This window comes from Ciona robusta, chromosome 7 (genome assembly GCF_009617815.1).
Source record: "Ciona robusta chromosome 7, ASM961781v2".
Classification (NCBI taxonomy): Eukaryota; Metazoa; Chordata; class Ascidiacea; order Phlebobranchia; family Cionidae; genus Ciona; species Ciona robusta.
This window is the reverse complement of record NC_143241.1, coordinates 1,269,221-1,283,100: the sequence shown is the minus strand read 5'-3', so window position 1 is coordinate 1,283,100 and position 13,880 is coordinate 1,269,221. Positions and strand designations below refer to the sequence as shown.

The 13,880-nt window shown below is 39.3% G+C and overlaps 1 protein-coding gene and 1 long non-coding RNA gene across 4 annotated transcripts in view; both read left to right on the top strand.

The window, feature by feature from the left end:
• Positions 1 to 13,880, top strand: part of LOC149733329 (uncharacterized) — an 80,418-nt gene that overhangs the window by 32,634 nt on the left and 33,904 nt on the right. The gene's annotated exons all lie outside the window — the stretch shown is intronic.
• Positions 1 to 13,880, top strand: part of LOC149733332 (uncharacterized) — a 33,160-nt gene that overhangs the window by 14,295 nt on the left and 4,985 nt on the right. The window contains exons 3-16 of one of the 3 annotated variants that reach the window (XM_089881112.1): positions 177 to 319; positions 6,459 to 6,536; positions 6,885 to 6,992; positions 7,332 to 8,064; positions 8,358 to 8,421; positions 9,095 to 9,317; positions 9,621 to 9,734; positions 11,119 to 11,224; positions 11,564 to 11,627; positions 11,803 to 12,068; positions 12,164 to 12,229; positions 12,358 to 12,597; positions 12,725 to 12,910; positions 13,482 to 13,566. In XM_089881112.1, coding sequence (XP_089737238.1) covers positions 177 to 319; positions 6,459 to 6,536; positions 6,885 to 6,992; positions 7,332 to 8,064; positions 8,358 to 8,421; positions 9,095 to 9,317; positions 9,621 to 9,734; positions 11,119 to 11,224; positions 11,564 to 11,627; positions 11,803 to 12,068; positions 12,164 to 12,229; positions 12,358 to 12,597; positions 12,725 to 12,910; positions 13,482 to 13,566 — 2,476 coding nt within the window. Of the gene's footprint in view, positions 1 to 176; positions 320 to 6,458; positions 6,537 to 6,884; positions 6,993 to 7,331; positions 8,071 to 8,357; positions 8,422 to 9,094; positions 9,318 to 9,620; positions 9,735 to 11,118; positions 11,225 to 11,563; positions 11,628 to 11,802; positions 12,069 to 12,163; positions 12,230 to 12,357; positions 12,598 to 12,724; positions 12,911 to 13,481; positions 13,567 to 13,880 lie in introns of all 3 variants that reach the window. The other 2 variants (XM_089881111.1, XM_089881110.1) reach the window with 2 other exon arrangements.

Sequence of the window (13,880 nt, the reverse complement as noted above, 5' to 3'; positions counted from 1 at the left end):
TTACTTTGAAACTCTACAGAGTCTCTAAGTACGTAAATCACATATTTCCTTGTAGTATTATTAACAATTAACTAAGTATGAAACATCACACCCGTGTTATAACGACTGTTTTTTCCCGCCATGCGATAATAAACCAATTTACATTCATTTATTTATTATGTTGTTTACTTACACAGTTACAGAATCGACCGCATTTCTATGGACCCGAATGTCACGGATTAGTGAGTCGGGAAGAGGGAGGGAGATTGTGCAAAGAAGATGGTGATTATCTTATCCGGGAGTCACAGAACGAAAGAGGTCGCTTCACATTGGTGTTAAGGTATACTGTTAATAGAACTCAATTTTTTGGCCATGCGTTTATACTTATGTACACACATGCAGTTTGTATACTAATATACCAAAAATCATAAACATTTTGGTATACTACATCACATTTGCTTGTCCCATTTGGTAGTAAACTTTCCTGGTCAGGTTTCCCTAGACAGTTTTGAAACTTTTATTAGGTATACATATACTAGATATCTGGCTGCATTAGCTCAAATAATAATAACATCAATGCTGCCTATTTTGTTTTTCATCAACGTTATATTAATGTATGCAAAATCTGTTGTTTTGTTTAAGTTTGATCGGCGTGTTCTTACGTTACGCATGAATGGCGCATTATCAATTATGCCGTCACAGACTCCCAACCATATTTAGAGTGTGACGTAACCATGGGACCGGTAGTATGGTTAAATGTGTGGTATTGAAACTATGGTAACCCTATATATCAGTGTTCCCGGAAATAAGTCGTTACCGGTTATATTAGAGGGGTAAACCCACATATGGCAGCACTGTGCAGTGATCGCTAAATAAGATCACAGGGATTTTTGTGGCTTACGTAATGCTTCATGAATCACTTTATGGTTAATTACTATTTTGCGGCAAGCTTGTTTTTCGAACGAAGATTTCTTCGGCATGAGTCTGCACTTCCGCTGTACTCTACCTGTACTTGACATTTACAAAGCCATTAAAACATATTATAAATATATTTAACTTTTCGAACATACCAACAATATCATTTAGTAAATCAACGGCAAGAAAGAAATTAGCAGCAAACCGACAGTAGTTAAAACATGCTACCGGTAAAAACTACTTTATAAAAAAAAAGTGGTGCTAATTCCGTATCATGTAATCACTTTTATTGTTAATGTGAACATAATCTGTTCAATCGATAAACGAACCATATCTACGAATCATCTTAATGAGACATCGTCTTAAAAATTTCAAGTCGCCTTCAAAATCTCCTCTTCAGGTCACGTGTTTTTGGTTATCGGGCACTTGAAATCGTTTTGACGTCATCTCATTACGAAATAAAAAATCTCAAAGAAGTGACTAAGTGACTCAATTTAGCCAAAAGGTGTTCTATGCATGTCGACTTAAATTGTTTGCGTTTAATAATGAATTGAAGTCATGCAATTTAATAGTGCGAAGTCCCGCAAAGTCAAAGTAGCGTGAAATCGTTTTCCACTTCATGACAACACCTGCCGCTCACAAGTTGAAACTGAAAGGTCGCTGCAAGAAGAAAATACTTGACATATCTTCTGTGGTCTGTAACTGGGCACCGAACTTCCTTTTAACGTCGTATTGTCGTTCATTGCATTGATTCACGCTTGTTAAGTTACTACGAGGAAGTGTTACCGCATTGGTCCAATTGTACAGTAAGGGGGAGTAGGACTAAACATAATTTCATTCGTATTTCTAGTCTGATTAGGTGGTAAACAAAGATTTTTTCAGAAATATTCGCTCTAAAAGAGCATAGTTATTAGTTAGTTGTTCAAAACACTATCAGGAAATATGGGATTTAGGTGCTATCAGTTTCTTGATCTACCCCACAGTCCTAAATAACCAATGCCCACAAAATTTCCAAAGCTTGACTATATATCTAATAAGTATCCACACGCGGGTTTCACTAAAAGATTGTCATCCCTACTTCAGAGGCTTTAAGATTATTTGCCTAGGCGGTATTTAGGGTTGGAATGTCGTGATGAAACGACGGTTTTGACGCTAAGTTTCAACCAATGTTGTTCAGTTCCTACTTGTGTGATCTTAAGTTCCGAACCGCTGATGAAACAAGTTGCACTCGAAGTTGCAACAGCGCGCCGAAGCGGAAGAGTGCTCTTGTAATCGAACAAAACAAGACATCCTCGTGTTTCGCGTTTCAAACAAAATGTGCAATGGAATTTTATGTACGTGAATCTTATTTAGTACTGTTGATAATGTGAGATACATTTTGTTTAGCAGATAAAATCTTATATTTCCGGATTGTGTTTTTAAAATTAGAAACACTGTTCGACAGCTGTTAGGATATCGTTATATAATTCCGTAAATATTCTTATTTGGTACGTCCAAGAAGAAAATATTTTGTTACGTTCCACGAATTCCACAAGACAGATACTATTTAAACATTCAAGAGTAACTTCACATTCGTTGTTTTTTTTTGCTAAAAATCTTCGTTTTAGTTTCAACTTCAATTCATATTCAGCCGACCGCAACTGTTGCCTTTCTTTGTATATCTTGCTTAATAAGAAATTTGTCTTAGTTGCATTAATTGGAATGTGGTGTTTGGAAATGAAATCTTTTATTGTAGTTATGTATGTAACTTTGCATTTACATTAAAAATGCAGACTGTTTATTTATTGATGTCTGAATGGTCTTTTATTTTCTATGTTTTGGTTGTTCAGTATATTCAACGAGCGATATAACACGCGACAATGCCTTTGTTTTGTAAGTCACTTGATCCGCTGGTGTCTGGAACGTTTTTGTTGACTTAACCCTATGTTACCGCCGAAAACTTGTTTAGCCTACGATACCAGAGCAGCGACATTTGTGAGGAAATCAACCGCAGAAAGTATCCACTTACACCACGGTTCACTGCAGCAATTTGTAGCGGATTCAGAATCAATTCTAAATACAAGAATTCCAAGTTTTACCACGATTCCAAGTTTTAGCAATAGCGCAAACTAGGTTTACAAGCCAATGTTGCCATGGCACCAACATATAGATTTTCTTCAATAGTTGAGTTACTTCAATGTCCTAGTTAAAATTATTATATTAGGCATGGTTTGAATTTAACACCTAATTGAAAAAAATATTTCTTAATTAGTTTAATTTACCTTCTAACAGTACGTTTTGAGACATATATCTTGCATGACGGGTTTAAACAGGCTTTACGCCGTGCGTTTTATCCCCATTGAAACATAAACTGCTTGAATGGCGCCGTTTTATTATAGAATTAAATGTGGAATTGCTAAAATAACGAAAACCCTGTGGTAGCGATCACAAGTATATATGATTCATTGCTTCTATCACATCTTAACTCTCATCAGTTGTGACAAACGACAGACATCTCAGTGATAAAAATCACAAACGAAGATTTTTCCCTTTGAATCTCCGGGTGACATTTTATTCTTGGTTCCCATACCCAAGTCGTTAAAATTGAATGCTGTATCCGCAAATTCAATCTCGTGAGCAGTAAAGCACCGAGAAGTCAAATTTGATCGAATTCCGGTCATAAATCAATTAGATGGAATTTCCTGGTACCGTGGCCCGTCAAGGGTAAAATTTGCGCACATCACGCATAGCTAGCACCACACCAACGATTTCCTGTCAATCTCCCAACACACAGAGGCTCAGGTATCCAGCTCTTTGTTCTGCGCGTGTTGGCACCGTCGGTGGGAAATCCAATTAAATCTCGGTTGAAACAGCCGCCATACCATGTTGATTTTGACAGGAACAAGGAAAAGCTAGTTAGCTTGGTCTAATCGTAATCCTCTGTTTCCACAGCTTTAGCTTTTAGTGTTGGAACAAAACGCTCACGTTTCGTATCTCTGTTTCCAATCTGTACAACCGTTCGTGCAAATCCCATTTGCAGTCTGTAGCATGCCTCATCAATCATTGTGAGTTTTTACCGGATGCTCGGCAATTTGTTCGGTTGTATTTATTTAACGCACTGCCCCTTTACCCCGAGTTCTTTTGCCCTTCGACCCTTTCTTTCTAGTTGCGTAGTCATACGTGACGGTACTGTTCACCACTATTTGTTATGGTTAGTGTCACTGTAAAAGGCACCGACCCTCTGCTAACCAAGTAGGTGCGATGCGGCAGGACATTGATGTTTGCGCTATCTGTATACGAAGATAACACTGCAACTATCGTGGGCGTGTGTGTCCTTGGGAACGACACCAAACGGCAATTGTTTCAACCCAGTAATCTCCGATGGGTTGTTTAAATTGCCAGCAATATATTGAATATTTACCTGCAAGGTTTTCTTCATGGTAACTTGCAAGCAAGCACGAGATGTACGAACAGGAAAGATTACAATTTTACATTTATCACGCGGTAATCGGTAAAATGTTACGTAGTACCCCGGAAGACTGCATACTCCAGTTACGTTCGTGATCCACGCAATCTATATATAATGTACCCAAGCAGATTGTCTTGCTCGCCAACATATATTTAGACCCAATTTATCAACTTTATAACACAACTGCGTACAAGCAATTACATAGAGTGCTTTAACAATAAGCAAGTAGGTGATTCGTAGGCCTGCTATTAACTCGGCATGTCGAAAGCGCTTGTAATGACGCCATTATAATTACTTGAAAGATAGTTTCACTGTGCGATGTCTGGTCCATGTATACCACACTGTTTCTATGGTTACTGCTTTACTCCTTCAAATTGTTATTTTTGGGGTCGTATATTAATATATAGTGATAGTGATTTCAGCTATAGATAGTATTTGCGTTCATTCTCTTTATCGTCCCATTTCGTAGTAAACGAAAAACATTCGACTAGGTATATAACCGTATCCTTACGACTTTAAAAAAGCGTTGTTAATCGTTTAAAAAACGGTCGGAAAATATGGAATATTATGTACTAACGGCGACCCTTCATATTCCAGTACTGTATTCCGAAAATTTCTGTGCTAAAGATTTGTTGCGGAACATTTGCTTTCGTTCCTACTAAGTTTCCGTGGTTAACGATTTGTAATACTAAAGCCGGATACACTACACTGAATGGTGAAGTTTCCCGCTAAAATTCTCAGAAAATTATAAGGCAGAAAGGAGTAATTTAGAATGAAGGGACTTTAAAAATAATCGAAAACTTACGATACAACAATAAAACTTCGTTTGGATAAAGTCCAACATACACCAAGACTGCGTCTTAACTAAGCAATTAAATGCTGTGTAATTGTTGATTAACAACCATATTACGTACATCGATTTGTGATTGTGTCGGTTAGACTTGTAGGTATAGTGATTTGTGTTTTCCACGGCCAGTTCCCACCAGAATGTAATTGTTCCTCGATAGCTTATCGTTCTACAGAGTATGTCGGTCCACTTGAGCAACACGACACTAGTTATTAACGAAATCTATACCGAGAAACAGAACGCGGTCAATTAAAGCAATATTCGCGTTCCGACGGATGCAGCAGACTCAGCCATATAAGGCCAAGCAACGGAGATATTTAATCTCGCTTCTCAAATCGTCGTGGGGTTAACGGTTAAAAACCGCATCTTTCAAATCCTTTCAGTGTTTTTGGATTGAGCTCTTTGATCTGCTTGACAAATATTAAGGAATTCGGCAACCGAAACTCTTTGGTGTTGTTGGAATTACGAGGCTTTGTGACGTCACTTCAGACATTGTTTTAGAATAAACACACCCGATCACGTAGAACGATTTTACTCAACACCAGTGTTCCCGGTTTATGTACTTGGATTTGTATAAAATGAGTTCAAATGCGATACCTGATATTCAGTGGTAACATTAACATTGCCTTTCGTATTGGGTTTAATCGTGTGTTGCTCAAAGTTTGTCTGACTCGTGGTAAATTATTCAACAGCTTATGTAACCAGATGTTTTGCTTGCACTTAAACTAAAGTCAGCATAATCGGATTTCTCTAAAGTGTTTAAATTTAAACAGCAATCTTGGAATCCTAACTTATGCAGACACATCAAAACAAGCTGATGTGTCGTATCGCTGAGTTTGCATTTACGAAGATCTAGTTTAATAATGGCGTCTGTTTAAAGTTCGTGAACTTATTTCATTGGATTCCATACTTGGATTGATTTACGAGATCGGTACTCAAACTAAACAAACATATTACTTTTGTGTTAACTGCCGTTTAGTTAGGCCAGAATGTGCTAGCTGTCAACGCTTGCCGGAACAGAAGCCTTAAACAAAAATCATATTAATCATAGTAACGTACTATGTTGGCCACTTATGGCCAACTAGAAAGCGTCAATATTCCTAACATGCTAAGCTTTCGGACAATGTCATGCTTCCCAAACACTTTCATTTCGTTTAAGCCACCATGTTTACTACTGTCAACGGTCTATTGTAATACATGTCTCCGTTCAAATGATAAACCTATTAACTACCTTATGAAACTAAACATTAACAAATCCACTTGCTACAGAATTCTTGGATTGGTAAAGAATTTCAAGTTGTATTATGAAGATGGCAAGCATTTTGTAGGAGAGAAACGGTTCGACAGGTAAACTATAGACTTAAATGTTTTCGTACAAATATGCGTTAACAAAATATTATCTTATCTTTAACTTTTTTTTGAGAGTAGTAAAAAAAAGAGTTTAATTCACACAGTCCACCGTTTGACTCGTGCACCATCGATTCAACCCTGAACCAATATTTATCTTAACTGTTCCAATATGTATCGAGACCAACGTCTGGCGTTGTGAGTCCAAATTTATAAAACATCTGACTGGAAAACCTGCTTCGTTTCTGCTGCCACCATTATCCTGGATCACGTGATTAATGAGACACCTGACAGCCGAATGTGACGTCAGCATTTAGCGGATTTTAACGCAATTTCACTTTATTTCAGTGTGTATGATTTGGCCGAAGATGGTTTGATCACGATGTTTGTAGAAGATAAAGCACAAGATTATATTGAACGAATGGTGCATGAGCCAGTTTACAATAGCCTCAGTCGGTAAGTTACTTAAACATATATAGTAAAGTGCGGTATGACAGAATACCTTTAGCTGTTTGGCACGTATTATCTCACATTTTCTAATCGTGTGTCGCCGTGCTGTGAGACGACAAATTAGAATGAAAACACATACCATCTTACCTAAACAAAAAAAGTAAAACAAAATTGTGTCATTTATAGAAGCTTATAAATACATGCGTTCATTCATAGTTTAAAGTGCTTTCGGTGTAATACAAAACCGCCCACCCAGTGCTCTAGGTGTCTTCCACTACAACGTTTATTTCCTGAACCTTTGTTACTATTAATACACTCGATGTAGACATTATAATAACTTTACAGGTATTCGGCTGCTGGTAGCAGAGTTGGGACTATGAACGGACGACATCATACCCCACAGGTTACTTCGCAAAGTCCTTCGTACCCGTCGTCACCTTACGCTGCCAATGGTGCGGAAACTGAGCGAGCTGCAATGCCACATTCTCAAAGCAGCGTTACATATACGGAACTTGAACCAGACGTACGTTCGCGAAACGTTATGCACCCTGTTAACCCTGCCTATGACACCGCCGAGGCTGAATACGGGCTTGGATATGTACCGAAGTTCGCATTGGAGCCGTTAGATTATGCCACTCCTGTCTCCAACAACTACCAGCGCTACCATGACAACACACAGGAGGATATGTTGCTGCGTCGTAACGAGTGCGGAGGAATAAAGAAAAATTTAACTCCCACGTCCTCGGACGAGCGAAAACGAACCAAGAAACGATTTGCAACTGAAAACGAGATTATGCGTTATCAGGACGAGCAACTAATACATCAACAACAAGATCTTTACCGAGAGCTTGCTGCTGCTGCTCCAGACAAACCAGAATCAAAGCCACGTAGAGCTAGCCACGGTGTGACGTCACATCCCAACATGGCGTCGAGGGATCTTATTTCTCGCCGCCTTTCAGCTGGAACTTCCGGCCAACCAAACCCAGCCTACCATCGGCCAGCTTATCCGCAACACCAACCAACAACGGTGGCTCATGTCAAACAACTAAGCGGAGGGCTAGACACAAGACTTACTTCGGTACAGGTAAATTAAAAACTTTGTAAAACATACCACCTTGGCAAAGTAGTTAATGTGTCTGCCTCTGTTACCAAGTATACATGTTCGAAGCTGGACGCTACTATCATTAGACCATTTACCCAAAAAGTTATATACGTGGTAACTCGTAAGCAGGCATGAGGTGTATGAAACAGAACACCCGTGTTTTATAATCACTGTCGCTGCCCTGCCATGCGTAAATAAGTTCATCTATTTATTGTACTGGTGTGGTTTGCATTTCAGCCTATTCATGTTTATTATGGTTATATTTACAGCAGGCATCGCCTCGAAGGGAGAATGAGAACAAGACACGGAACACAAGGTTTTTGTCACATCATGGTAAATACTTTAAAGTTTAACATTAAAATGGACGTAATCGTAATGTTGTAAAACATGGGGAACCTCACAGACTGATAGATTGAAAATTATACAGTCTGGCTCTGTTTGTTTGTATAGACACTGAACAGCAAAATAAAAAAACCAAAACTGGGGCACTAAATAATATCACCCCTGTCTGTGTTGGTGACATGAATGAATGAATGTAACTTACTTTATCCTCGCGTGGCCGGAAAACGACAGTCGTTATCACACGGGTTCATACACCTCGTGCCAGCTTACGAGTTACCATGTATGTTACTTTATGGGTGATTATTTTTTTTTGTATTTTTTTAATTATTTTTATGTATGGCTGATAATTTGGACAACCCATTAGTGACCACTGGGTTGGAGCAATTGTCGTTAAGTGTCTTGCCCAACAACACATACGCCCACAATGGTAGCAGCGACGAGCCTTGAACCCATTACCTAATGGTTACAGACAGGCGCGCTAACCACTACGCCACGGCGCGAACATGTGACCCTAAGCACTCATACCCTTAAATTATGGCGTCTAAGTTCAATTTATTTACTGGTTATTGCAAACAAGTATTGACGGTTTTAATGCGTGAAGTCCCTTTGTTGAAGCATTCTCATTTATTATTACATTATCAACAGTGTTTCCTTTTATATTTAGCATCGTTCGAAGATCCACTCAATCCATACAACGTTTCCTCGGTAAAGGAATCACTGCCAGCGGTACGAGAGGGAAACAGTCTTGAACAAATCATGGCTGTCCATCGCCACCTAGAAGAAGAATCAAGTCATGATGACGTCACAGTGACGTCAGACATTCGTAACATTCACGTGAGACAACGTTCAGAACCGACAGAGTTGTTGTACCAACACCAAAAAGAAACGTATGATAATTTGTGATGGTAACTTTTTTCAACGACAATAGTTATAACACAGGTGTTCTATTTCATATATTTCGTGCCCGCTTACTATTTATCACGTATCTAACTTTGTGGGTAAATATTTATTTGCAATGTATGGCTGACTTTTTAGACTGTCCATAGGTTTCTCTCCCGCGCCCACAACGTTAGCAACATCGAGCCTCGAACCCGTTAGCGCAAGGCATAAATCAGGCGCACTAACCACTGTGCAACATATGTGTTTTTGTTTAAGTTTGACCGTTACTTATACTTTTACTTTTATGACAGGACACTATTCGATTCTAGAATACACGAGAGTGCAATATACCAGGACAATCTGCGTAACAAGGACGCATTATTACGTCACAAACTGCGGCAGCGACAGCATAGTTCGAACGATAGGTGAGTTAAATTAATGTGATTTTAACATCATCGCCTTCTGGTGTTTTAAATACACGATACTTTATTAAACTGACACTTTCGGTAAGTTGTTGTGGAACCCATAACCCCAGGACTACGTCGCAAAGTCAAGTAATTTCCACCGTATCTCCGTAACTGGCTCCGTCCGAATTTATCACACATCGTCGCGGTCAGTGCAAACCAAATAACCGAAACCGGTTCTGCTTTCCTGCTTTGAAGTCTACAAGTAAAAAACTACTTCGCGTCGACCAAGAAAAAACCTTTATAATTTATAAAGTAGGTTTGGATATAACATAGGATAGGTTTTCATTCTGTTTTATTGTCTCATTTGGTAATTAACAAGGACTATTTACTGAATTATGTACCCGTAGCCCCGCGACTTTATCAGAGCGTTGTTAAATGATCAAAACACGATTTGGAAATTTGTGTTTTAGTTGCTAACGGTATTCCATTTCACCACACAGTACTATACATTTAGACACCCACGAAAACTCTGCTTAGTTGATTTTTGCAAGGAAAACAGCGCATGGATGAAATAGACCAAAATATTTCACGAATCCAAACCGTGACCCTTATCGACCAACAGTTTATCTTGAGTGTTGAGACGTACGTTTCCCATCATAGGGGTCTATGTTTGTAAACATCTTTTGTCAGCAAGTCCCGTTTCACTTTATGAGTTGCCATGTTTTGACAAGGCTACGTAGGTATGTTGAAACGTTACGGCACGTCCCCTTGCACGCTTAACGGGATAATCCATCCCGGAATGCAAATTGCGTCCGAACCATTTTTGGTATATTTGTTCTCGTTACCCGCCTTCGGATGATTTTTTTTTTGTGATCTTTACAAGTGCATATACAGCAGCAGTGATGTGTTGGCAATAGCTTCTACAAATATACAAACCACCGATACACGACCATGGTAGGCGACAACACCCGGGGCAACCAACCGGCTTGGTATGTCTCGTCAGACGACCGATTTTAAGCAAAGCGATCTTATCAGCTATTGCCATTTCCCACCCAGACATCACAATATTGTTACCGTTTAAACCCTCAGCAACGACCCTCAATAAGATCGTCAATTTTCTAAGACACTTTCATAACCTTACACATAATTGTCGCCACAACAGACACGCACATGTCAAAGGTTTATTATGACGTGTTAAGTTATTTATTTACGACTTTTAAAGTCTCACGCGAGTTTCATATTTATTACCTCCGCCGATTTATTTATTTCGTATTTTAATTTAAGCCACATACGTCTTACAGAACTGAAATTCAACCACACGACATGGAAGTATAAAAGTTAATGCGATCTATTTAAAAAACAACCACCCGACCACATTTATGACGCTTAAAATACCTTACAGAGCTGGCAGCATTGGTTCGTGCGAGTCCGGCTTTAGTAATTCGTCAAGCAACAGTAGCGTTCCAATTACATTAGACAAATGCGACACCAGCAGCAGTCATTTCACGGTAAGTTGCGACAAGTTAATATTTTCCAATTGTTATTTTATGAATGTAAGTTATTTGTCCTCACTTGGCGGGGCAACCACAGTCGTAAGAATATGTATGCAACTTTGTGGGTTGTTGTTTTGGGGGATATTTACATTTGATTTATTTTGTATATATTCTATGGCTGGTTATTTTAGACAACCCATTAGTGACCACTGGGTTGATCAATTGCTGTGTCTTGCCCAAGAACACACGCCCACAATGGTGATTTTAAACTCAACCTCTGGTCAAATCCATGCGTGGTCATATTTAACACATTCAGTATATAAAACGCAAACATGATAACGTTTCGATGTGCAGGATTCGGGAAGTCGCGTGTCATCAGAAGACGATAGAAACACCCCACCCCCCCGACACGGAACAGGTATATAAGACCTTTTCAAAATCTATTGCGTTATATGGTTCTCGAATAAATATCGAACTAATAAACATTACTTTTCTTTAAACTATTTTTTGCAACTAATTAGGAATTAATAAACGGTGACAATCCATAAGGAACCAACCACCCTTGGAACGGATTATTTAAAATTGTTGCGCAGGTTTGCAGGGACGTGCAGGCGAGTCGCCGAAGATGGGCTACAGTCCCTCCAAGCCTGCGAGGCGCCAAACTTGTCAGAAAACCGACATCCAATCAGAATCGCCCTGGCAACCACGTGACGATATGCAGCAAACACCAACACCACGAACCAGGTCAACTTCATCCGCAAGAAAACGACCTCCGTTAACTCTTCATAATCCTAACTATAATGACGTCATCGGAACGGATGTGACATCACAGCAGAAGGACAAAGACAACAAACAAGAGGTAATGCTCTATGTTATGTAGTAGGCAGAGTAAAAAATATTTCATACCTTCGTAGTACCTTATGTGCAATTTTTAAACTTTTTTTTACATCACAGAATGCTGAACGCACGAGAAACGATGTAATAACCCATAAAGAAGACATGAACCCAGCGTACAGAGTTGTAAGTACTTTACTAATTTGTCCATTTATTCGAACCACGTATCCCTAAACTGCGTGCTATATGCAGTCGCGCTAATTACATTGCCACAGCGCCCGACTTGTATTCTAATTTTATTTCTTCTTTCGTAGACACGCCAAGGGACGATCGGGGAGCAGATTTCACCCGATGACGTCACACCAAAAAACGTGGATCAAACAGCGCCCCCGGTGTCCAAGGACAAGAAACGAATTACCAAAGTTTCTTCTGTCCCAGATGTGCCGGCAAAATCCCGACCCATAGCACGACGTGCCACCACTAATGATCTGCTATCAAAAGCGAAGAATGGCCGCATGGGGCAGCCAAGTGTTAAAGAAAAGAGCAGTCCGCAGGTAAATCAACAAAAGTATAAATAAAGTAAATTGTACTGTCAAAAATGTATACAGTAGTTCGTATGGGGTAGGAAGGGTTACTGCTAGAACATAAAAAAGTTTCTCACAAATCTTAACTTTATTCCAGATAGACGAAAAAGTTTCCCATGGCAAGTTAAAGAAAACCGTGACTTCACCAGCCATGCAACGTTCTGTGACGTCACCAACGTCACGTCATCGCGGAGCAACGTCACCATCGAAAAAATCACCATCAAAGGTTTCGCGAACGAAGTGTTTGTTGGCCCAACAATATGAGAAGGAGCATCATTACAAGGTGCGGTTGAAATTTTCCCACTTTTACGCCGGCGCCTAGCGGATCCACTGCCAGACTTGCTATTTTCGGATTAACAAAAGCCTGGTGCACAATTTTCTGTCGCTTACGCCGGCACATGACGCAGCACGCTTTCGTGATACGCCCTAGACAGTAACCGACCGCTTACTACAAGTCCAGCAACGCTTTGTTGCCCGCAAATCACTGGATCCGTTTAATAGTAAGTAGCGGTATGCGTTGATAGTTGCTGTTTTGCCAGACTAGTGGGCGGCCAGGTTGAAAGGTGCGGCTGTGAGGCTGTCACGTTTTACGCTCTCAAAACGAAGCTATGCTATCAAAAAAGACATTTAATAATGGGATTCAAAGTTTATTCAATTCCACGTTTAAATGATTTTACGTGTGATTACACAACGTTTTTTATTGTTCACGAAAAACGTATTTAAATTTTAATACGCCACACGCAGCGAAATTTGTTTCTTCCTCACTAACCTATGGGTTACAGGCATGCGTACTAACAACTGTGCCACAGCTTCAAATATACAATGTTTCCTAAACTTGTGTTATTGTTTCACAGTCACATACTTACCGAGGTTTGCAGTGGTGCGAATATTGTGGTAACTTTATGTGGGGGATTATCCAGCAAGGCGTTCAATGCGTTGGTAAGTTTATTCCACATTTACATCAATTCATTTCATCCAATGTCTAAGAACCAGGTCGCAGCTTTACACTTCTTCTGATTAGAAGTTTAATGTTTTTTTATTTAAATGATTTATTACACTATATTGATTGTAAAGTGTGACAGTCGCGCCTTTTATCTAAAAAGTTTTGTACTTCTGTTTTATTTATATAAGGGTGTTATGACGACTCTTGTTTTATCGTCTTTTCGCTTTTCTAAACTTCTCCGATCTTCGTTACCATGATCAAAAAGACAAAATAAGTTCATTTATTTTTTCCAAAATAACCAACCGGGTCC